Source organism: Saccoglossus kowalevskii, chromosome 9 (assembly GCF_978046115.1).
Source record: "Saccoglossus kowalevskii chromosome 9, keSacKowa6.1, whole genome shotgun sequence".
NCBI classification, from domain to species: domain Eukaryota; kingdom Metazoa; phylum Hemichordata; class Enteropneusta; family Harrimaniidae; genus Saccoglossus; species Saccoglossus kowalevskii.
In genome coordinates, this window is record NC_140649.1 from 24,013,431 (window position 1) to 24,038,136 (window position 24,706).

Consider the following 24,706-nt stretch of genomic DNA (forward strand, 5'->3'; position numbering starts at 1 on the left):
TTTAGGTTGAGTTGGTGCAAGGCTTTTACGACCGTATGCCCTTACTGACGTCAACCAAACTTATTATGTGGGAAGTTGGTACCCAAGGCTGACAGGTACTACACCTTGCCCAAGGGTGACCTAGGGGTGGTTGTGGCAAAGGGTAACCCCATTATCCCAAGTCCATAGACTCCACAACCGGATGTAGTTTAAAATCTTGCCCAGGATAAATATATACATATTTAAATTACCATACACGTTGCCTTTATTAGGTAATACCTCAGACGTGAGGCTGAGTTGGTGCCTGGCTTTTACGACCGTATGCCCTTACTGACGTCAACCAAACTTATTATGTGGGAAGTTGGCACCCAAGGCTGACAGGTGCTACACCTTGCCCAAGGGTGACCTGGAGGTAGTTGTGGTAAAGGGTAACCTCATTCTCCCAAGTTCAAAAACTCCACAACCGGATGCAGTTTTAACGTCATGCCCAGGACGTAGTTCCTTAACATGAAACATAACAGCATTTACCAATTGAGTTGTAGCAATCCGTTGTCTAATGAACAAAGAGCGCCACCACACGTCCATGTCAGTTCAAACTGTTGTAGTTGGTCATTAAGTTTATAATATGCATATTCTGATTTGATTCTGCTAGCTACACGGTTTTTGAAATTTTCAAGTGGGTAAATGGAACCGTTGCCATCCCGTTTATTACGACGACTGATATGAATGGAGATTTTTGCAGCACAAATTGTATACAGAAATATATTTTTACATGAGGTGGTAGCGCAACAAACCACCATGATGGAGCTGACACATCTGGCTTCAGGAGTCTGGATCCTATACAGTTGACGAGCCTGCAAAGAGCGCCAATTTCATGACATTCCAGGAAAATATGTGACAGAGAGTCGGAATCTCCACAGAGTGGACATTTGTCAGATGCAGTAAAATTGGAGTGCTTTAGGAAGCCGGTGGTGGCGTACGCCCCATGTATGATACGCCACTGTAAATCACCCTCATACTTTGTGATTGGTAATGCATAGCTGTCCTTAAAATTAGGTTTGAAGTCAGTAGGTGGACTGAGAATGTCTCGCCAGACAGTGTACAATTTATATGGATGTTGGTTTATATGAAGAACCATTAACAAATATTTATATATTGCACCTTTTTCAATTTTATACAGAGGCAAGTTTAACTCGTCCGACTCGTGTAACTGAAAACTTAGATGTGTCGGAGGTGGCTCATTAACATCGTTGTTTTTTTAGTTTTGTGTTAATGACATTTTTCCATTTAGTTGGAATGGAATCGTGGATGACTTTGAGACTGAGTTTGAGAATACGTTCAGAGCGGATATTAACTTTATTTACAAAATATGAGCTGGAAAACCACGATTTGTTTGAAGTATCAAACAAATCCCCAATCCTCACAACTCCCGCGTCGGTAAAGTGCTTTAAAAGAAATGGTTCGTTTCTAAGTGGGTGACAGATGAGCGGATTATGAAAAAGTGGCTCAGCAAGTAGGCTAGTTGTATTCAAATCAATAATACGCATTTTTGCCAATGATTTCCAACACTGTAATAAGTCTGGATAAAACGGTGGGAGATGAAGGAATGACATATTAAGATTAGTGCAAAGTAAATGACGAGAATACCTCAGATCTTCATTAGCAGCGTTGAAAAAGTAGTCTGTGAATTTAAAGCTTGGGTGGTCATAATCCGAATAGAGGTATCTCTGAATATATTCAAGCCGCATAGTGCGAATACGTGTAGGCAGATGAGTGACATTTTGACCACCTTTTTCCAAAGGCAAGTACAAGGTTTCGGCTGCAATCCAATGGCGCCCATGCCATAGAAAATTAACAAATGATTTTTGTAGTGATAAAATGATATCAGGTGGTGGTGATAGGCTGTGGAGTCTGTATAACAATTGAGACGATAACAAATTGTTAACAACGAGCGCACGCCCTCTATAGGACATACTTGGTGCAAAATGAGACCAGAACTCAATTTTATTTTCAACTTTTTGCAGTAATTCTGTCCAGTTCTTTTTCGTAAACAGCTTGATATTACCAAGATATACCCCAAGCATCTTCAACCCCGAGTTGTTCCATTTAATGCCCAAAGGCGCGATGGTATTATTTCGCCAGGAACCAACCCATAAACCTTCCGATTTTACAAAGTTAACCTTTGAATTCGATGCACGTTCGTAGCCATTTTCCAAGTTTATCAAAGTCTTGATGACGAGTAACGAAGAACTCGACATCATCAGCATATGCTGTAAGTTTGCATTGACGACCGTTGCTATGAGGAATAGTGATGCCTTTGATGTCTTTTTCTTTTCTAATTTTATCAAGTAATGGTTCGATTGCAATAACGTACAAAAGTGATGACAGTGAACAGCCTTGACGTATGCCCCGTGAAAGGGATACAGGTGCAGTGAGGGCGCTGTTTATACGGATTTGTGATTGTGCATTGAAATATATGAGACTGATATAACTAATGAAAGTAGGACCAAAGCCAAAAGCTTTCAAAGTTTTAAACAGGTAATCATGGTGAATCCTGTCGAAGGCTTTTTCCTGGTCGAGGGCGACAATACCCAATGGAGAGTTATTAATGTTTGCATAATCAATGCAGTCTCGGAGTAAGTTAATATTGTCATGAATATGACGGTTCGGAATGCTACAACTTTGATCGGAGTGTATGATTGAACTAATAACGGAGCGGAGACGTAGTGACAATGTTTTGGTGAGTATTTTGTAGTCAGTACAAAGCAGACTCACAGGGCGCCAATTTTTCAAAAGAGTATTGTCCCCCTCCTTTGGGAGCAAGGTGACAACTGCCTTAGTGCATGATGTGGGCAATTTATTATCCTGAACTGAGCACAACATAACATCATACAGATCGTGACCAATGACATCCCAGAATTTCTGATAGAATTCGCACGGTATGCCATCAATGCCAGGGGTACGCCCAGCGGCAAGAAGTTTAACAGTTTGTTTGAATTCATCATATGTGATGACGTCATCCAGGTCATCACGATCACTTGCACTCAGCTGTGGTAAACCTTCTAGGATAATGTCTTGTGAAATTGTATCAGTGCTAGCAGGTGTGTACAAATTGTTATAAAAGTTTCTAGTGGTGTGAAGGATATCTTGAAAATTGTTAGTGAGATTGCCATCGTCGCACTTAAGGTGGGTGATGGTCTTTTTCGTGCCGTGCTGTTTTTCGACTTGAAAAAAATATGAACTCGGAACATCGCTTTCATTCAAAAACCTGTGTCGCGCACGCGTAGCAGATCCTTGAGTTTGTTGTAAAACTATGCGTGTCAAAAGTTGCCTTTTCTCATGATAAATCCCAGGAAATTCACTACCATTTCTCATGGAGTGCTCTATTTGATGGATTTCATTTTCAAGGCGCATTTTATCTTGTTTAATGTTGTGGTTTTTAAAATGACAGTAGTCTTGAGTTAACCATTTTATCTTATTTTTGCCGACATCCCACCAACATTGTAATTTGTTGAACATGTTGCGCTGAGTCTGCCAATAAGCCCAGAACTCAGTAAAGGTATTAACGTACTCAATATCCCCAAGTATTTCAGTATTCATACACCAGACTGGATTTTTATTTCTGGTGTTACCAAAGGAAAGTTTTATAAACAGAACAGAGTGATCAGAAAAAGCACAAGAGTCGTTAGTTATTTGTGTTGTACTTATTCTACTGCGCATGTGCTTACTGATGTAAAACCTATCGAGACGTACCCGTGTACAAGCACGTCCCCATGTATAATTAGTGATGTCGCCATGATAGTGACGCCAGGCGTCAACAAGTTTAAAGCGCTCTAACACGCTTTTGAGAGAACGCGACGTGCGTATGTCTGGCTCATTGTCGCCGTTACGATCGAGTTCAGGTGAAATGGTGCAGTTGAAATCACCCCCTATTATAACGGGGTCATTGTTAAGGCTGTTGATATGATTTTTTAGTTTTTGAAAGCATTCAATGCGCTCATTACTGTCAATTGGGGCATATACATTAAAAAGGTGAAAAGGACTGTTGTTTATTTTCACGTGTGCGTGCAGAAGATGACCATGAATAATGTTTGTATGTGATAAAACAACAACATCGGAATTGGGTGCAAAGAAAATGGACACACCAGCGTGATTTGTAGTCCCATGAGAAAACAAACCAATACCCCGCCACACAACTTGCCAGGTGTTAACATCCGAAGGTAGTGAGTGAGTTTCCTGCAAAAAGTAGAAATCACATGGATGATCACGTTTCAAGAATTCAAAAATTCTGTATCTTTTCATAGAATCCCGACAGCCATTGACATTTAAGGTGATTCCTGAAATAGAGGATGCCATGGTAAACAGAAAATATAAAATATTAATCAATGTGATGTCCATTATATTACACTTCAGCGATAAACTCGCCTGTTGTTTTAATATACTTTTTTTATTTTTGTGATGAATTCAATCTCTGTGAGTGACGATAGTTTGTAAGGTGTTTAACAAGTACTTTGAGATTTGGGCAGAAATCAAAACACATTTCAATAAATTTTCTGGAATGTAGTGTTGCCACCAGAAATTTTTTTATCGCCATGTTGGAGATTTGAGTGTCTGTATCCCCAAGACTAGATACGAGAGATACAACTGATCCCTCATTGTCACTGCTTTGATCGTCGTCTATGTCCCCAGTGGTATTTTCTGGGTCACTGGGGGCTACGGAAGTTTCTTGTGTGTCAACAGACGACGTTTCTGGTGAGATTGAAAGTGACTCTAGCGGTGAAAGGTTTGTTGATTCAAACGTACAAGTTGGTGATGATGGAGACAGAAGCAGGTCATGTGATGCAACAGTAGTAGGTACAGTGGCTGTAGATGGTTGTTTGCCTGTAGTAACCTCGGCAAAGGTTGTTTTTTTAGAAATGGTAACCTCTGCATAAACGTGCCGAGGTGCATCACAAGGTTGCAGGGGTAGAGAGGGGGAGGAAATAGGGGGAGAAGGAGGGGTTCGTACCCTCTCTTCTACTGAAGCAATGTCAGAAAAACATTTGTTTAAAGCGCATTCGTTTTCGTTGTCAAAAAGTTGGCTTTCACAAGTTTCATTTAGCCTATCGGCGCTATGGGGTGATCGAGCACGTTTTTTAGAACTGTTTGATTGTGTATTGTCAACTTCCATGTTAGGATCATTTTCTTGGTTGATATCAGTTGATACGTTTTCATTAACATTGTCTGAAACTGTATCTGTTTTATCATTGTTTTCAGTATTATGTTTACCCTGACACAATTGTTGACTATCCGACCCCTCATCCATAGCAGAAAATTGAGAGTTACCATTGTTCAGGGTGTCATTTTTGTTATTGACACTTTCTGTGGAATTCTGTTCTGGTCCGTCTGTCAAAGTGTGAATTGCATCGCCATTGTTTTCTGGGTTTTTATTTTGCATAACAATAGAGTGTTTGTTTGGGCAGTTATTACGTGTGTGACCTTTTTGATGACATGAAAAACATGCAAAATCATCGGTTGAAATATATATATTGAAAGTTTGGTTGTCATACACAATTGGCAATAAACCATTAATATTTGTGTTTTTGAGATGCACATAAACCTGTCTTCGAAAAGATTGAACATGTTTTAACGTTGGTTTTTTGCAACCAAGTGAGATAATACGGACACCGCTCATTACCCGTCCATATGGTGTTAGAGCACGAGTAATGCATTCATTTGGTAGAAAAGGTGGCACATTTGATAAAACCACTTTGGTGGATGGACGGACAAGTGGCTCTACCGAAATAGACAAATCGCCAATGTCCATTCCATTGGCACAAACCATGTCAACACAGGAAACTGATGACATAAAAATCACAACAGATTTGTTCATTCTTGAAGCAGCAATTATGTTGTTACCACCGATTAAATCGGCCGCTGTTTCCACGTACGTTTGAACTGGAATACCATCCACACTTTCACAACGAACTGCATGTCTTCTTGTAAGATTAACAGCAGGTGTGGACGAAGCTTTTGTTTGAACGGCCGCCATCTTGGTTGCCGTTCACTTCGACCCACAATCAAACAAGGAAAACGTCTCCAAAAACGAGAAAATAACCAACAAAACTGAATAAGAAATACTCACACACAATCAGTGATATTATATACAAAACGTGGAAGCGTTGAAGAACAAGCACTGTACTCACAAAGGCAGCAAAAGACGAGCCAGTTGGCCGAGATCAGGAGCGTTCAAAAACACGTCCTGCTCCGACCATAGTATAGTATAGTATAGTATAGTATAGTATAGTATATATATAGTATAGTATAGTACCTTACATGACCAAGATCCAGTTCGAGAATAGCAGAAATACTTGATTTTTATGAATTTTTGACAATAAAATGGTTTTAATTTGGCCATCTTGAATCTGATTGAGAATAAATGAATAAATACATGTATGCATACGTGTGACATGGAGTACCCCATTAAAATCCTATTATAAACACATACCTAATAGTAACCGCACCCCCGATTTCGGCTTCAGTGTTAAAGAGTTCTCAACAAAAATTGAAAACATGAAAAGTACATATTACTAACCGCACCCCCAATTCAACAAGACCGTGACTGACTTTGTTTCAACCAGCTGGTACATTGTTCCTAATCCTATTCATTTGTTTCGACAATGTGCCTAAAAATATTCACATCTCTTTATTGTTCAGTAGTGTTAGGATGTCAAACACGCAGTGAAACTGCTTTTGTCCTTGCGACAACTTTTGTCAATACTCCTCATGAATACGTCCGTGTGTCGCAAGTTTTCGACAATGAGCTGTTATCACCGAAAAACTGTAAAATTCTTTGTCACACGCAACGTAATATTACCGTAATTGGTATAGTACAGGTGTGATGGTTCAAATACCAAAATGGCAACAGTAACAAAAAGACTTCCCTGGCGGCGATGATAAAATACGAACACGGAGCCAACAGATGAGGTTTCAACTGGTACTGGTATTATTATACTCTGCAAACATCAAGTACAATAACGCGGTAAAACTCCACTACTCCAACAACTAGATACTTAAACTCCAATACAATTCAACGAGATCTCCGATCTGAACTCAGTGCTGAACAACTCCCCTATATATACCCACACTGTCTATAAATAAACCATTACATCAGCATACATAATGAGTCTGGAACTTACTATAAATTCCTAGAATGTTCCATCCAGACAGAGTACGGTTCTAGAACATTCTCAGTGACACGGGAGTGGTAAATAAGTCGTATGCGACATTCTTTTTCAATGCTCAGTTTATCGCAAACAACTAATTTCTTGATTTAAAAAAAAAAGTCATGTCGTTTTCCCATGGAAATCAAAGCCAAAAGATCGCACTACATTATCGGTAAATCGCTTCTGTGTTTCGTTCACCATGAAGTCGGTGACCTGTCATTAACATATTTAAATGAACTAAGGTAATTTGAACACATGGGCACCATCCAGCATTTTGATTGGTTAATTAGCGACTTGACCTATTCGGTCAAGTAATGTCTTGTGTGCATTCAAACTACATGGCTGATGCCGTATCGCATTGATCGTTTACATGTGACCGAAATAATTCGCTTACGGTGAAACTAAGTTGAATTTTACTTGCATTTGATAAAAATTCAACAAATTTATTTTTGGTGCATTATTATAATCACTACTGAGTAATAATCAACAATTTCAACACTTCGAAAACAAGTAAGTTATTCACTTGTGAGCCGAAGCATGGCCGGATTGCGTTACCGTACCCACGGTACCGTACTTTTTTAGTGCCGTATCATGATCATTTTCTACTAAGCAATGCATTAATGTTTGTTTTTATTTGAATCTCCTGTCAGTATAATACTTTCCGTTACGAAGAAAATTAAAAAAATAAATGCATATTGCATTAAATATATTTTTTTTTTTTCATGTGAACATTTTTTTTGTGATGTGACGCTTATCGCTCTTCCCTGACATCTAAATTGGAGTTACGCTTATATTCAAAAGATTGTACGGTGTATTGTTTTTTTTTGTGCAAGTGATGTGGGGAAAAAATGACCACGCCCATTTAGTGATTGCAATATGTACGTAATAGAAACCACACCCCGAACTTGAGCTGTTGATCCCAATTTTTTATTTGATACATTGTAATATAAACCGCGGTTTATAATAGGATTTTAACGGTATGATGTACATATAAAGTTTGAAGATGATGAGACAAAGCACGTCAGAGATGAGGCTCTGAAACCACAATCAATAAAACAAATTAAAATAGACATTTTGAATTTGATCTTAACAAAATGATGTGATTGCAGATCCTATAATGTTCAATGTACACGACGACCAATATCCAATTTTGGAATCGCAGAAATGCTTAATTTTGATTAAATTTTAGCATAAAAATGGCCACCATTCAGCCATTTGGAATTAACCCAAGAAATAATGAAGGTGAATATATCCAAGCAAACAACTCCATGATGGGATTCGACTGTAAAACTGGTGCTAAGTGCATGTTTCTTTTCACAACCTCTCACCAGCAGAGACTGCACAGGCAGGCATCATAGTTGATGTTCTTTGGTGGAAGCCTTAACTGAGCTAACAATCTCAGGGGGATGGGTACACATTTAAAGTCTGTCTGGTCTGTAGTGGTAATCTCCTTACAAGTTTATTGCTTGTAAGAGTTAGTAGATACAAATTTTATTACAGTTGAGTGACATCAACACGTATGTAGAAATTAGATACATGTATGTTGCATGAAATGTTGTATGAACAGGTTTGGTGGGAGGTCTTACAACACCAGCAGAAAATTTCTTTCTGCAAATTTCTTCTAAAAGTTGGCTGTAAAGCCACAAGCATTGGTTGCCTAATGCAACTGGGTCACCACCCACTGCTCTTAGCAAGTCTGACCCAAATGTTTAAATATTGGCTGAAAATGGCTAATAAGTCAGAAAAATACACTGGTCAATGAACATTAGCGTAAAAACTGACGAAACAGGCACTTACAACTGGGTATCAAGTATTAAACATCTATTTAAATTGAAACACTTCACACTACTTCTTCATGCAATTATTACAAAAAGAAGAGAGATGACCTCCTCGACAAACACAACATATTCCAGGACAATTTCTTTGACTATGAAAATGTTATAAACATACTAAAACTAAAAGATAGACAAATGTTAAATGGGTTACCGTAAAAACTCGATTAATTCACGGTCTCTATTAGTTCGCGCACCCATTTTATTTTTGAACGCTAATTTTTAAATGTATCCTTTTAATTCGCGGCGTTCAAAAACATGTTTAAAATTGTATCCTATTAATTCGCGGGCCAGAATAAAGTGGATAACTCAGAATATATTGCATGAAGACATTACAAATATACATATAATTTTATGTTATCAGTACTTGGTGTCGCCGCAATCGCAGATGATCTCCGTCGTCACAGCCTTTCAGTTAGCAAGCAGTTTAGGTTCGGTAAAGATTTGACGTGAAAAAAATCATTCCTCCACGACACTACAGATGTTGGGCAAGATTATTACATAGTCGATAAATATCCATCGGTCAGCACATCGATTACGAATTTCCGTGATGGAAAGCTTAGTACGGGGCTTTTTCGTCGCTGGTCCACAGGGTTGCATCGACCATGTGCCCGCCATTATTCTATTACGTCATTTAAGTGAACCGCCCTATGGTGCGTAAATTGACATATTTGATTGGTCGGGCGATTGACCTCGTGTTACATTTTCATTATACAGTCTTCGATAAAAAACACCGAGTTAAGAGGTTATGTACCTTCTATAAATCTAACCTTGCACACATAATCTTGTACTGATGTGTTTTTTGTCCAAGAAAGACGTTCCCTTTCATTTAACCCCCAGTTAACTCTTCGCGTCCATGGTATTTGTGAGAGTTAAATAATTTTTCCAACAAATGACAAGTAACTATATTGATTTGCGTCAAGCTGAGTGGACCGAATTTAAATATCAGTGCATGAACCAAACACGTGGTTATTAGAGTTCAGTCGAAATGTACGTGAATAATGCGATCGAAGTCTGCTGCCCAGAGTTTATTATATTATAGTAAAATTTAATTTGACGTATGGTATGTTTATGTTTGCGTAATTATTATGCATGCAACGCATTATCAAGTCGATGATATTGAAATATTCACAGACCCAATACCCCGGGTCAGTGCCCTAACAATAGTTAAAAAAAAAACTAATTAACATGAAAGCAATACATAACGAAGTACAGAGCCGGTACAATATTGTAAACAAATTTGCGTAATTAGAAACGCAGTGCATTAAGTAAACGACGTTCAAGTTGATATATTCAAGCCAGTACAGAGTTGCATACAAGTTGCGTAATTACAGTACCGTCGGATATAATAACAATTTTACTAGTTTGACGCGCGGGGCACAAAAGAAAAACAAGCAGCCTCTCGGCTGAGATAGCTCCGCTGTTAGCAATGCGCATTTCGATTAAAGAACAGAAGATATCATTAGAAAATGAACAATATGCATAGTATCAATGCAATGGGACTTGCTGTTTTCAACAAGAATTCAAAAATATCATTTTTGACCATAAATGATTGTGGTTTTTAACAAGAAGAAAATATCACTTTTTACCAAAAATGTCAAAAATATTCATCAAAATTAAAGAATTGAAGATATCATCATGAAATGAACAAATTTGAGAGTGGTCCATATGTAGTATCTATATATGTAATATCAAAGCAATTGGACTTGTGGTTTTTAACAAGAAGTCGAAAGTATCACTTTTTACCAAAAATGACAAAAATATTCACCAAAATTAGAGAATTGAAAATATCATTACAAAATGAACAAATCTGAGAGAGATCCACATGTAGTACCTATATATGTAATATCTAAGCAATTGGACTTGCGGTTTCTAACAAGAAGTTGAAAATATCACTTTTTACCAAAAATGACAAAAATATTCACCAAAAATATTCACCAAAATGAAATGAATAAATCTGAGAGAGGTCTACCCAAGGTACATATACACCAAGTATCAAAGCATTCAGACTTGTAGTTTTCAAGAAGAAGTCGAAAATGAAAAACATTGACACGGACGACGGACGACGACGGACAATCACTCAAATGATAAGCTCCGCTCGACAAAGTCGACAGCGGAGCTAAAAAGGTTGCTAAGGTAACGCGCCAGTTCAGTGCATGACTTGGGGTCAAACTTCGGTCAACACACACTTGATGTCAGCATCGCCGAGCAACAAGTTTCGCAAAAAAGTACTTGAAGTTCAATTGCGTCCCAAAACGATGTCGCTGATTACTCAGTTGTCGCAGCGTGTGTTGTGTCATCTCCATGATGCACCCCGTTTCGACTTTGGCTTGCTTTTCCTTCTTAGTGATGCGACCTCTCACCAATGTATTAAAACACTTTAAATTTATACTTTGCATGCTTATATTTGGTCAACGCGAAACATTATTTTTTCTAAACATTTTCTGAGACCATTTTTATCAATGCAGGGTTATTTTTCCCGACAAGATGGGCTTCGTAATATCTGCCATAACATGGCCCGAGCGATGTCTAGAAAAATAAAAAAGGCAGTGCAGCCAGACGGCTACTTTGTAGCCACGTGTTCATTGTTTGTTTGTGTACAGAGTGACCTTTGCCATTTCACTGTTTCATTTCAAGTGTAACATGGTGCGTGGTCCTTGATGCAGTGCGTGTTCTCTGCCCGACTATACGCCATGAATGTCGCTAGCCACGTGAGGCACTAAAAAACGTCCTGCAATCGTGTTCATTGGAAAACAAAACAAATCACTAATAAATTTATGAAAACAGCTCCTTTTTGAATCGATCGAAAAGTACTCTTTTAATTCGCGCACCAAAAACCAATAATTTCCGTTTTTACGCTATTAATTCGTGCACTTGAAAAAATAATTATTTTTACTACCGCGAATTAATCGAGTTTTTACGGTAAGTTAATTTATTTACCAATGTTTTACTCTGAGGGAAGACAGTTTTAAAAAAGGGTGGATTTTCAGCTGCCGCATAACAAAAAAACACTATTTTTTTTTATTATACAAGTTTTTTATAATTTATCTTTTTTTTCTCTCTCTCTTTCTTAATATGTATCTTATTAGTTTTAGTTATATTTGTAACTTTGTTTTGTTTTTTCTGTCATTATATAATATATATATATATATTACCTTTATTGTATTGATCAATACCCCATTGTGTGTATGATTTCAATAAAGGAATTATTATTATTACAAAAAGATGTACATGGTGTTTGTTGTGTGGCATGATTCGTGTTCAAGTGCAGATAAAAAGAATTTAAAAAGACAGGGATGAAATGTTATCAAACATTACATGAGTAACAATGTGATACAAGGGATGTGATAGAGCCAGAATGGGATGCCAGCTTGCTTGATGAATGTCATAATTGACATTAACAAAGACTATACATTTTATTATTAATCATAATAAAAAACAAAATGAACTTACGTCTAACAATGAGTCTCATAAAACCATTTAATCCATCTTGTCGCTGTTGTTGACTAGTGTAACATTCATAAATTCCAGCATCTGATGGTTTAGCTGATGTAATAGTAATACTACTTTGTCCATTCCATGCTTCTATATCCACACCATTATGTTTCCATTTCAATTGTGATTCTGATATTGATGTTGATTGTATGGTCATTGTCAGTGTTACATCATCTCCCCAACTCACTGTCTTGGTTTGACTCCCTGGGTGTATTTCAGCTGTGTAGAGAAATATATCACATTACTCTAAATGATTGTATGGTCATTGTGAGTTTACATCATCTCCACAACTCACTGTCTTGGTTTGACTTTCTGGTTGTATTTTAGCTGTGTAGAGAAATCACTTTATTCTAAATGATTGTATGGTCATTGTCAGGGTTATGTCATTTCCCCAACTTAGTATAGTATTGTTTTGGTATTGCAGTAAAATTGCAGTAATATTCTGTACCTGCAGGTTGTATATTATATAGCCATACAAGTTGAACTGCATTGTATAGCTATATCTGCTGTTATGGTTTGATCTACTCACCTTGAGATGCTACTTGTACTGTTTGTATTGACACATCTGAAGTATTACAGTAATATACACCTGGTCTACCTGTACCTGTAGGTAAGTTGAGCTGCATTGTATAGCCATATCTGCTGTTATGGTTTGATCTATTCACCTTGTGATGCTACTTGTACTATTTGTATCGACACATCTGTAGTATTACAGTAATATACACCCAGTCTACTTGTACCTGTAGGTAAGTTGAGCTGTATTCTATAGCCATATCTGCTGTTATGGTTTCATCTACTCACCTTTTGATGATACTTGTACTGTTTGTATTGACACATCTGAAGTATTACAGTAATATACACCTGGTCTACCTGTACCTGTAGGTAAGTTGAGCTGCATTGTATAGCCATATCTGCTGTTATGGTTTGATCCACTTACCTTGTGATGCTACTTGTACTGTTCATATTGACATGTCTTGCAAACTTGCCTCAGAAACGTCTACACACACACACGTACACATGCACACAGCACCACACACATGCACACATGTTGGTCATGTTTTTGTGCATGTGCTACACATTGTATTGCTGTGACAGGATATAATCAAAGAAAGCTTAGAAAGAACTCCCATGTGCTGAGAGTACTAGAGACACATTGTAACAGACATCTATGTACCAAGTTTAATTGAAATGTGATCAGAACCAAAAAATTATGAATTATTATGCTAATTAGGGAATTAATATGAACAGATTTTAACCCAAAAGCAACTATGTACAAAGTTTCATTGAAATGTGATGATTAGTACTTAAGGTATCAGTGTGAAAATTGATTAATTATGCAAATTAGGTGATGAATATGCATAAATATATACCAAAAACTAATTGGCTCTCTGCATAGTTTAGATTCATTTAAAGGTGATGATTAGTACTCGAGATATCAGTGGAAAAGCTAAAAATTAAATAATTATGCAAATTAGGTAATTAATATGCATAATTATTTTATCCAAAACTAATCAGGTCTCTGCATAGTCCTAGGGGACCTATGCACAAAGTTTCATTGAAATGCTATGATTAGTACATGAGATACAGCGAAAATCGACGCAGCTCGACAATTGGGTCTTGACAGCGTTTGTATTTTTAACTGAATGGGCAAAATAAACATCTCGACATAATAGCACACTGACTCAAAGGAAGACAGATACAATGTAGCCGATCATTTACTACATTCGCGGTTGAAGTGGATTATTCTAAATACAGGAAGTCACAGAAGGCGATCCACAAATAAAATTAAATACTCATAATGATATCATAAATTTTAGCTAAACACGTCTTGATTCATAGAATAACGCACTTGGTACACTGATTACCAGCACAATATCAAACACGGATACTTTTTTCAAACAGTCACTTGATTTCTGCCAGTTGTAATAATTAGACACTAAATATATTTTTCATATTTTAATCCTCGAGTAGAGTGATAAAAAATGTATTTAATTATTAATATTTTCTTAACTCAATCGCCATCACAGGGTCCATTACGTACCATACAAACATGAATAACATGTATAGTTTTTGTTTCACTGCATGTCTAGATATTCAACATCTCTGAAAAACTGTAGACAGTGTGCTGCTTTAATCTCGCGAACAGCACGAGGAATGGAAAACTCAAAATTATCACGCACCATGTCTCTGAAAACTGGCCATTTGTATATGATTTTTAAATATCTGATCGCATATTCGGCCGCGTTAAAATCAGGTGAATATGTTGGGGTGAACACATACTGAATGCCCAGGTTGTCTAGGAATTCTGCTAGGACCTCACCACCGCGATTATGGTTAATTGGACAGTTATCCACATTCAATCACTACATCACCCGGAGACAATGACAGGGTGCCGTTTTCCATAATGCTTTCAGCTGCTTCATTACAAAAATTTAAATACATTTCTGTATTAGAGGGTCCACGAACAACATTGGCATGGCTCACTCCATATGGACTAATAATTAAGTTCAAAGTATAGTTTGCAGTTTTAGAATAACGTTGGATTTCAAACAGCTGGTTTTCCTGTGGGTGCATGTCCGTAATTTTGGTTTATTGAATTTGGCATTGAAAACCCACTTTCATCCATGAAACAAATTCTCATTGGGTCTAGATTACGAATAACGTCCAGATACCTTTGCGTGTATCTCATATTCGCACCCGTGAATCGTTCAGCAGCCGGCTTTATCATTTTTTCCAGGACCAATTTGTCACATTATAATCTAGTATCCGTAATTAGTTGCCTGCAGTGTATACCACTTCAGATGCTATTGTTTTAAACAAAGAATTAGTTAGGGCTTAGGTTGAGGACAGGTCACCCAGCTAGTTGTACTGTTATTATGCAAATTTCTTTGTTTCTGTTTCCTCGTGGTGAGCACTGAAAGCAAATTCAAGTTAGTCTCACGCAGAACACAGTCCTGGAAGGTTGTTCTTCGGCAACCACTTGATGGGGTCTTGTGACGAGCCAAGTTCTGCTTTTTGTATGGGGCGCTAGGGAAGTGGCTATATCTCTAGTATAAGCCTGGGCCAGCTTTGGAGATGTGTTCAGATTTTCTGGCAGGAACTGTACAGGAAGGACAGTAGCTTTAACCAGCTATTGTGGGTATTTAGAGCCAGCACGTCAGAGGTTTCTTGTCATGTACGTAGAAATCAATTGCTGTGCACGTGGGGTTCGTCACAAAAGGAACTGAATGCAAACTCATTGTAAGTAGAATTTCGTTGTAGAGTTTGAGATTAATTATTTATTTCCGTAAAATTTTGATATTCCATTGTTTCAAAGAATGACATGAAATCTGTTAGTTTTATGCCTTAGCAGTAAGTTATTATATTTATTGTGATTTTATTATGGTGCTGTTATTTTTCATAGTGCTTGAGTTTATCAAGCATTTAGTGTTACATTACCGGAAGATACGTGTTGTCTCACTCGGAATTGCGTTCTACATTACCGGAAGTTACGTGTTGTCTTACTTGGAACTGCGTGCCACATTACCGGAAGATACGTGTTGTCTTACTTGGAACTGTGTTCTACATTACCGGAAGATACGTGTTGTATCGCTTGTAATAACGTACTATATAACTAGAAATTACGTTACGTTACTGGAAGCTATGTAATGTATTTTTCAAAGCTACACGTTACATTATGTGAATTTTGTGTACTGTACATAAATGTGTAATTTAAGGCAACTATATTGTACATTCCAGTAATTGTCTATTCAAAGGCTAAGTAAAATCTGAAATCATTCTTTCTGTAATTTTCTCATACATTTTGCGCTAACAGTTTAATGTTTCATTAAGGGGCAGAAAATCCTGGATTTGTAAACAGATTGTATTTAATCCCTTTTCCTTCTTGATCAATTCGTTCAATGTTATCTAACTCGTACGTGCTCTTGCGGTTTGATGGATGGATCGAACACTAGGCAACATAGTCGAAATTGTTGGCATCTCGTATGCATGACACACTTTCCCTCATTTAATTTCGTTCAGACTGTTCGCCCGACTGTGGCCAATAAAACCTGCAAGTTTGCGTTTTCGTGTAATTTATTCTTAATGTTTTCGTATGGAATTGAGGGGGTTTCAGTATTTAACATTTGTACATATTGGCGATCTTCGTCATTTAATTTTGAACTGTCTCCGCCACTGTGCTTGTTAGGTTTAACAGATCCACTTTCACATAGACGCAGCCACGCCTTCACTGTGCTTCTTGACACTTTAAGTTTCTTTGCTGTATTGGTTATGGATCCACGTGGAGTATAACCTGTTGTTTCGTTCGCTCCCAATTCACGCAGCTCAGCAACAATAAGGTTTCTCAAGTCGTCTCCAACTGGTTTCACTGTATTTCGACTCATGGTACACTTGTGTTCAAGGGCAGCCAGGGTATATTTATAACACAATTAGCCAGTACGCGCCTACAACCGATAGGTTAGGTGCGTTTAGGTTCTATTTTTTGGTCAACGGAACATACTATTTCGTTGCTTGTTTTGAGGGGTACAAAATGTATTTGCATTAACATGGCTGCCAAGCTCCTAACAAATATTTAGCCTGCAGCCTTCGTGATTTTCAAGAAAGATTGTTCATTACTTTTATACATGGCACATGTCAAATTAAAATAAAGAATACAATTTTGGTTTCTGGGACGATATTGATGTGACTAGTTCACCCCATCCATCACGCATAATGAATTTGTCAGGATATTGGATTGTCTCAAACTGTAATGTAAACGTTCAATGATTGGCTCTCGGGCTGTCATGTTTGTTACTGCAGAAAGATGAAAAGGCGCCAAATCGGTAGCAGGCAGGTCACTTGTTTCTCGAGCGAATTTGAACTTGGCGTTCTCGACGCTTCATGCATTCGGTTACCTGGATATCAAGGTGCATTACGAGTTTCATAACTCTGATAGATGTACTCCATTCGAACTTGACTATGGAAAACTGACGATGCTAGATTATGACAAGTTTATTGGTATAGTGAAGGAGGAAATCCCGTTCTTATCACGTTTGGCTGTAATACGAGCATGTTACCGGGATGAAGAGGGTACGTATATTGACCTGACTGGCAGTACTTTCTACTGATTCCATGCGCCTCCTATTGCTGGCAGTGATAATCCAGTCATCAACACCAGCTATTGTGAATAACACTCCGAGGGCGAACCAGTCAGGTGCTCCGTTGGGTAAACACTTCATTTTTTTACTGGAGAAATTCATCAGTCAGTGTGTGAAGTCTCACCGGGCACCGAAGGTATTGTAAAGCAGCGCAAACTCAACCGCGTTTATCGAAGTCTGATGGAAATAGATTTAGACAAGTAACAATCAGAAGTGAAATTGAAAACTAAAGAACTTGAAAACATGGAAAATACACACAAGAAGTTGTCATCATTGTATAGCCCCACTGTATATCGCAACAAGTCCAAGAAACTGTGTCATAAGTGCCATATGCGAGTTGGACATACTAGGGCAAAATGTCCTCATGATGACGACTGTGATGAAGTGCGAATCTGCGGAACTCAATATTATCGCAAATTTGGAACAGAAAGCTGAAGCAGATTTGCGCACTCTTACACTAGAACTTGAAGCCAAAGAAAAAGCGGCACAGACAGTGAGCAATTCATTCGAAAGTCACACAAACCCAGGGAAATATATTATCAATGGTAGAGTGAGTTGTGGGAGGCTATTATCGACAACTTCAACGACAAGCATGACCGCCGCATTAAAACACAAGCTCCTACAAACCCAGTTAGAATGCATCTAGAGCACATGGGTGTTAACTTCAAACCAACGACAGTCACTCCTGCACCAGTGAATGCAACTCATGACCAGACGTTCATCGATACATCAAGTCCAATTTATACTCCAAACTTGGCACTTCTAGCTAACCAGACATGGAGTCTTACAATCCATATTATGGAATGTATTCACCTTAAGCTACAATCCATGGATGATTACTCCACAGGTTGCGATACCGACGTCCACTCCATCACAAAAACCAACGACCGAATCTTCGTCTGCTTCCGATCGTGGCAAGTATCCACGGCGGGGTCTACCATCGCCACCATCTCGCCCTCCCAAGGAATAATTATATTAGTTTTACGCTGGACACTGTACGTTACTGGTTACATTTACGTTGCTTGTTGTTTAACACTACTGTATCATTTCACAAACAGTATTTGCTTCGATGTTTAAGTTTTACTTCGTTTGTTGTAAAACTGCTGATGATGTATACTGACCACGCTCAGGTCGTTGTGGTCGTGTTTTATCTTTGACAATATTCTAGTTCATGTGTTGATATGTGCTGTATTTACTGAGTTGAATATTAGAAATACACGAATAAAAAACGTATTTTGTTTTGTAGAAATACACGAATAAAAAACGTATTTTGTTTTGTATAATAATATTTTTTGTATGTGTTCTTTACGGTCATTGCCCACTGTTGATAAACATGCGCCACAAGTTTCAAAACAGATACAATCATATCAACGCCGCCTTTGATAAGATTCCATTCATTCATTCAGTAAAGCAACAAAATAAACAAGATACACACACGTCGCGTCAAACTGACGAGCTGGGTCAATTTTCGCTGTATACATGTACGTGAAAATCAGAAAATTAAAGGGGAACTAAATAGAGCCTATTTTGGTGTTTGTATTTATCAAGTTATGTATATTGATTATAAATTTAAAAAAAAAATAAAAAAAATGATTATCTTCAGAGTTTATATGATGATTTAAATACGAGAAACCATAAACCTGCGAAGGACTTCCGTTTGCGCCATCTTGCCATAAAAAAACGCCCTCATGAAGTATAAACAGGTAAGGTAACAAAGCATGATGACGAAATAGTATCTGATTAAATATAAGCAACTTAGGGAGCCATAGCTGGCTGGACTGGTGAATTGACTTCTAGTCTAGGTTGTTTCGACTTTTACGTTAATGTTATTTACAAGCATATCAACATACAAACATTATGGATGTGCGATTGATCGAGACAGGCATTTTGTTTTGTTTTTTGTCTAACTGTCTAATAAATGTTGTTTCCAGTACTGCACTGTGCGGCGTGCAAATTATTCAAAGTATGGATGCTGAAGTATGCAATCTTGAGTTCGTAGGGTGGTGGTGGAAACATTTTCGTCCATGTATTCACGGGGCTGCACTGGCAAATCATGGGACAAGTGTTACAGGAACACCAAGCAGATTGTTCACAGACTTCCGTGTAATTTGAAATAAAACTTTCATCCGAACAAGGGGCATCGTCGACGATATACTCTCATCACTCACACTGGACTGATCTGAATCGTTACAGTATACCGTACTTCCCTGATCATAAGCCCGGAGGCATGAACACGTGAAGGAAAAGTAAGGGATGAGCTTGTACTCGAGGACCAACTCAGAAAAAATGATTTTGTTTTGGGGTTAAACACTTTAACCATCTTGCAAACAACGAAAAATTATCCAAAAAAAATATTCGTTCACCACGCCGGGCTCGGGAAAATAATGTGTCATTGATTTGAACGATACTTACAATGAAGAAACAAACATGTTCATAAAAAGCACACACATTTTATTACAATACGATTTACATACCCTCTGAATTTACGGTGAAATAATAGGTAGGGTCTGTGAGGAAACAGTGGACGAAGGCATTTATCATTATCTTCGTTTTGGTATTTTTTCGATCGTACGCAAACTCTCGACGCAAAACAATTTTCCACCATGAGGTTTTTCAGCAAGATTTGACCTGGAACAACTTCCTTTGACATAACAGGTCATGTCTTTCATTAACCAATCAAAATGATGTGTCGTAATGATGAAATTTTCCGATTATTGACGATGATTTTTTAGCGCAATGCGGAAGTGAATTACCGCAATGTTAAAATGCGATCTGTAGCGCTGATTGCAACGAAAAAACGATGATTTTTTCCCCTAAAAACTGGCGATTCGCAATTTCCGAAATATAAACGACGGTTAATAGTAACCGTGGGTAAACTGAGTGTGGAGGAAGAATTTAAACACCTTTCTCGGTCGCCATCATGTCTCATCGTTCAAACCCTAGTCTCAAAGTAAACCATGCCCAATAATCAGGTACACGCCTTGACGATCAAATTTTTGGCTTTTCGAAGGCTACTACTCAAAGAAATATGGATTACTCCAGAATTGCAACATCGATGTTCATCCTGAGTAAATGACAGAATAGAAACGATGCGAATCACGTTGTGTACGTTCGCCATGCACTCTGAACTTGAAATTAATGCGAGTTTTCTCATAAAACTAAAAGCATGAACCAAACTAACATGCCAGTCACGATTATTATGAAATGAAACACACCTTTTACACGCATATTTTAAAGAATATCGTCGACGCCCAGTAAAAACACTATGGGCTTATAATCGTGAATGCCCTCAACTCGATGAACACCAAGTAAAAACATAGGGATGGGCTTCATACTCGGGAGGGGCTTACGATCGGGGAAGTACGGTACTTTAACGCAATTGGGCTTTCACTCTCAGAATACTGTGGTTCAAACGCATAAGGCTCTAACCCAAGTTTTAAAAAGCACATTGTGCATATAAAAGTTGAGTTTATACTAATAGTACGCAATGCTTGGCAGCATGAACGGCTATGTACAATGGCGTATACGAATGCGATCAGATACTAAAACGTCATAGCTTTGAAAAGTACCCGGATGTTAAATATGTTCGTTCGTTAATTATTCCCCTCCATGAATGGCCTCCATGGCAAGCACTTCAAATGCCTATCCAAGCTACAGTTATAATTAAAACAAAATTAAATCACTGCAATATTATTTCGAATACAGCTTAGAATATACACAACTATAAATTAAGGCCGCATTTAGGTTCGCTTTAACTAATTAGGCAAATTAAGTGATTAATATGCACATATATTTATCCCAAAACAATCGATCTTTGCATAGTCCTTGAGAATCTATGTACCATTTTTCATTGAAATGTAATAATTACTACTTGAAATATCAAAAGCTGAAAATTAATTTATTATGCAAATTATGTAACTAATATGTACTGATATTACCCTAAAAACTACCAGGTCTGTGCAGTGTCCTATGACATCTTGATACCAAGTTTCCATTACGGGAACAACACGCTAACAAACTAGCCACAAAAAACCCGATCTGCTGAGGCAGTTACTCAGGTGCAATAAAATCTCGACGTCATGTGCAGTTTGTTTACTTGTTTTGGATATGGGTCATAAAAAGTTAGATAAACTAGATTAGAAGGCAATGCCTAAAACAAAGTACTCATAAATACTTTCTTATGCGTGGTACTATTTTTTTTTGTTTTTCACGATGAGTTCTTTATATACTCTATAATTATGGATTTATTTTTATACTCTATAATTATGGATTTATCTTTATTGTCATATTTCAACATGAGTATTCAATCTGGAACGGCCTCTTCACTTCGCTTTTACGCGTAGGGATATGCAAATGTGACCTTTATGCAGTCTTAGTCTGGTGTCCAGTTGAATTTTCAGTTACGGCATTTCATCGAACTTTGTAGAAGCGTACATGATTTGTTAATTTTCTCCGTAATTGTATCAGTATGGCCACTTTCACATATGAACGGGGAGACATCATCGAGGTAGTGGATGGAGCGAGTGGATGGGCAGTCGCCAAAGTACGACAAATCCACGCAAACAGTAACACGGAAGTGACTTTTCCAGGGTGTGCTATATTAACACAAACGCACACTCCACATGATTTTCTAAACTGGTAGGTCAATCGATGTCTAAAAGTAGTTCCAGTCAGTACACATTTGTTTACATATTGTTATGTGACATAAGATAACAATCTTTATAACTAATTAAATAAGACTAATGTCCTGATCATAAACTGATATAAAGTGAGGAAGTGGGGTACAATTTTTTAATGGGTTGTTTCCGTAATGCATTGAAATGTGATGATTAGTAGTTGAAATATCAGTGGAAAAGTCAAAAATTTACTAATCATTATGCAAATTAGGTAATTTATATGCACTGATTTTCACCCACAAGTAATCAAAACCTGGCATTAGTTCAGAGCATCTATGAACCAAGTTTCATCAAAATCCAATGAGTGTTTTTTTAGATATCAGTGGAACAGTCGTGGAACAGTCATGGAACAGCTAAAAATTGGCTAATTATCATGCAAATTAAGTAATTAATATGCACGAATTTTTACCAAAAACTAATCAAATCTGAGGATAAGTTCAGAGTATCTATGTACCAAGTTTCATCAAAATTCAATGAGTGCTTTTTTAGATATCAGTGGAAAGGTCATGGAAACAGCTAAAAATGAGCTAATTATAATGCAAATTAGGTAATTATGCATGGATTTCTATAAAATTCTAATCAAATCTGCACATTGGCCCAGAGCAACTATGCACCAAGTTTCATCAAAAATCGATCTGTGGTTCTTGAGATATCAGTCGAACAGACGGATACACACACACACACACATACAAATGCACTAATTGCAATCACTCCTATTGTGTGCTTCGCACACGGGAGTCAAAAATTGCTCTGTTCATTGAGTACAAATACATTGTATAGAATTCTATTCCACACTAACTCTACACAATATACAATGTTGCAGGGTTTGAACAGAGGCATCAACGAAGCCCAATGAGTTTATCTTGGTGCCCTTTGATAACCTCTATGTTAAACTTATCTGCTATAAAGCCATTTTAAAAATGCTGGCCTTCAAATGGGTGCTTTCTCAACTCTGATGTAGTATCCTGAATATGAAAAAATTGAATTTGCTCACCTTGTGATGCCACTAGAACGGTTTGTAACCTGAAACCTGAATGATCACAGTAGTATACACCAGGTAGATCAGAGCCTGCTTGGATTGTCATCTTTCTTGCATTACCACCCTGGTTTGCATAAGTCACACCACTTGGTAGTGCAGCCCCTGTACCTGTATCTATTACTCTACCATATGTAAATGATGTTGTCCTATCACTACCAGCTGAGTATCCACCAATGATAATACTCTCAGTTATATTTGGTAATGCTTTTGCATTAAAAAAGGTGATATCCTTGTATGCAACTGCTGAACAAGAAGAACAAGTAATTGTAAATATTAGCACCTATGTAGTAACAAATGCATATATGGGCCATTCCAGTTTATATCTGCACCCCCCTGTTGATAAGCTTGTGTTGTGTTGATGAGCTCATTCGTGCCACCATCCTTATCTAATTTCAGTAATAACTATTTCATACTGGCCCATTTTTTTTTACCATATACAGTCAGAATTCCAAGTTTTTTAAGTCATACTGTTGGAAATCCAACCTCATCAACCGGTATGTGGCGAGATAAACTAGGCCATATTTTTAGTAGCCATAACTGCCTGTATTTCCAAGAATGTTTTTTCCATATTCGCCTGGATTTCCAGATTCTGTTTCTTCATATACAGTTGGAATTCCGGGGTATTTTCCCCATCATACAGTGCTGGAAATCCGACCACATCAACAGGGGGGGTGCAGATATAAACTGAAATGGCCCATAAATGCTAATAAACTCTCATGAGGATTGATTGTAAAAGTCCCTTTATTGTGAAATTTTTCCTGGTTATTTGGTATCTAAATAGTCAAATGAAAACACATTTCTCAGTGGATGACATAGTCAAAACCCAATTATAGTCACTGTAATTGATTTGCAAACCAAAAGGAACATAATTAAAAATCATTCATCAATTTGCATCAAATTGAAATAGAGTTGTTAACTACAAATGGTATAAGCTTGAAAGTGACAACTGTCATGATTTCATCATATATTAACAAGCTAAGGAACCATTATACATTTAACAACAAAGGTATTATGATGTAGCCTTATTATTATACATCATTTTTAAAAGATGTTGCAAAGAAAAGTTCAACTAAACTATGGCTTTCAGATTTTTCTATTTGGCTCTGTCAATGCCATATTCAAAATTTGCATAATCTAATGCACCACAAATGAGCACTACAATGACATAAATTCTGAGTTTTTGTTTTGTTATCGATCAAATGTAAGAAAAGACTGTATTATTGCAAGCAGTAGCAACCAAAAGAAGTACTCTAATTTGATGATCAGCCATCTGGATACTGCTGCCTTAACGGAACTCACTGAATCTGATACCTAATTGAGGCATGTATGACCTAAAAAAAAGTAC

General features: G+C 37.5%; 1 protein-coding gene across 1 annotated transcript in view; it reads right to left on the reverse strand.

Moving 5' to 3' along the window:
- LOC144350646 (tyrosine-protein kinase receptor Tie-1-like) overlaps nucleotides 1–24,706 on the reverse strand; it is a 64,640-nt gene that overhangs the window by 21,937 nt on the left and 17,997 nt on the right. Inside the window, exons 2-3 of the mRNA XM_085504027.1 lie at nucleotides 23,317–23,604; nucleotides 12,470–12,730 (exon numbers count right to left, since the gene is read on the reverse strand). Coding sequence (XP_085360153.1) covers nucleotides 12,470–12,730; nucleotides 23,317–23,604 — 549 coding nt within the window. The remainder of the gene's footprint in view (nucleotides 1–12,469; nucleotides 12,731–23,316; nucleotides 23,605–24,706) is intronic.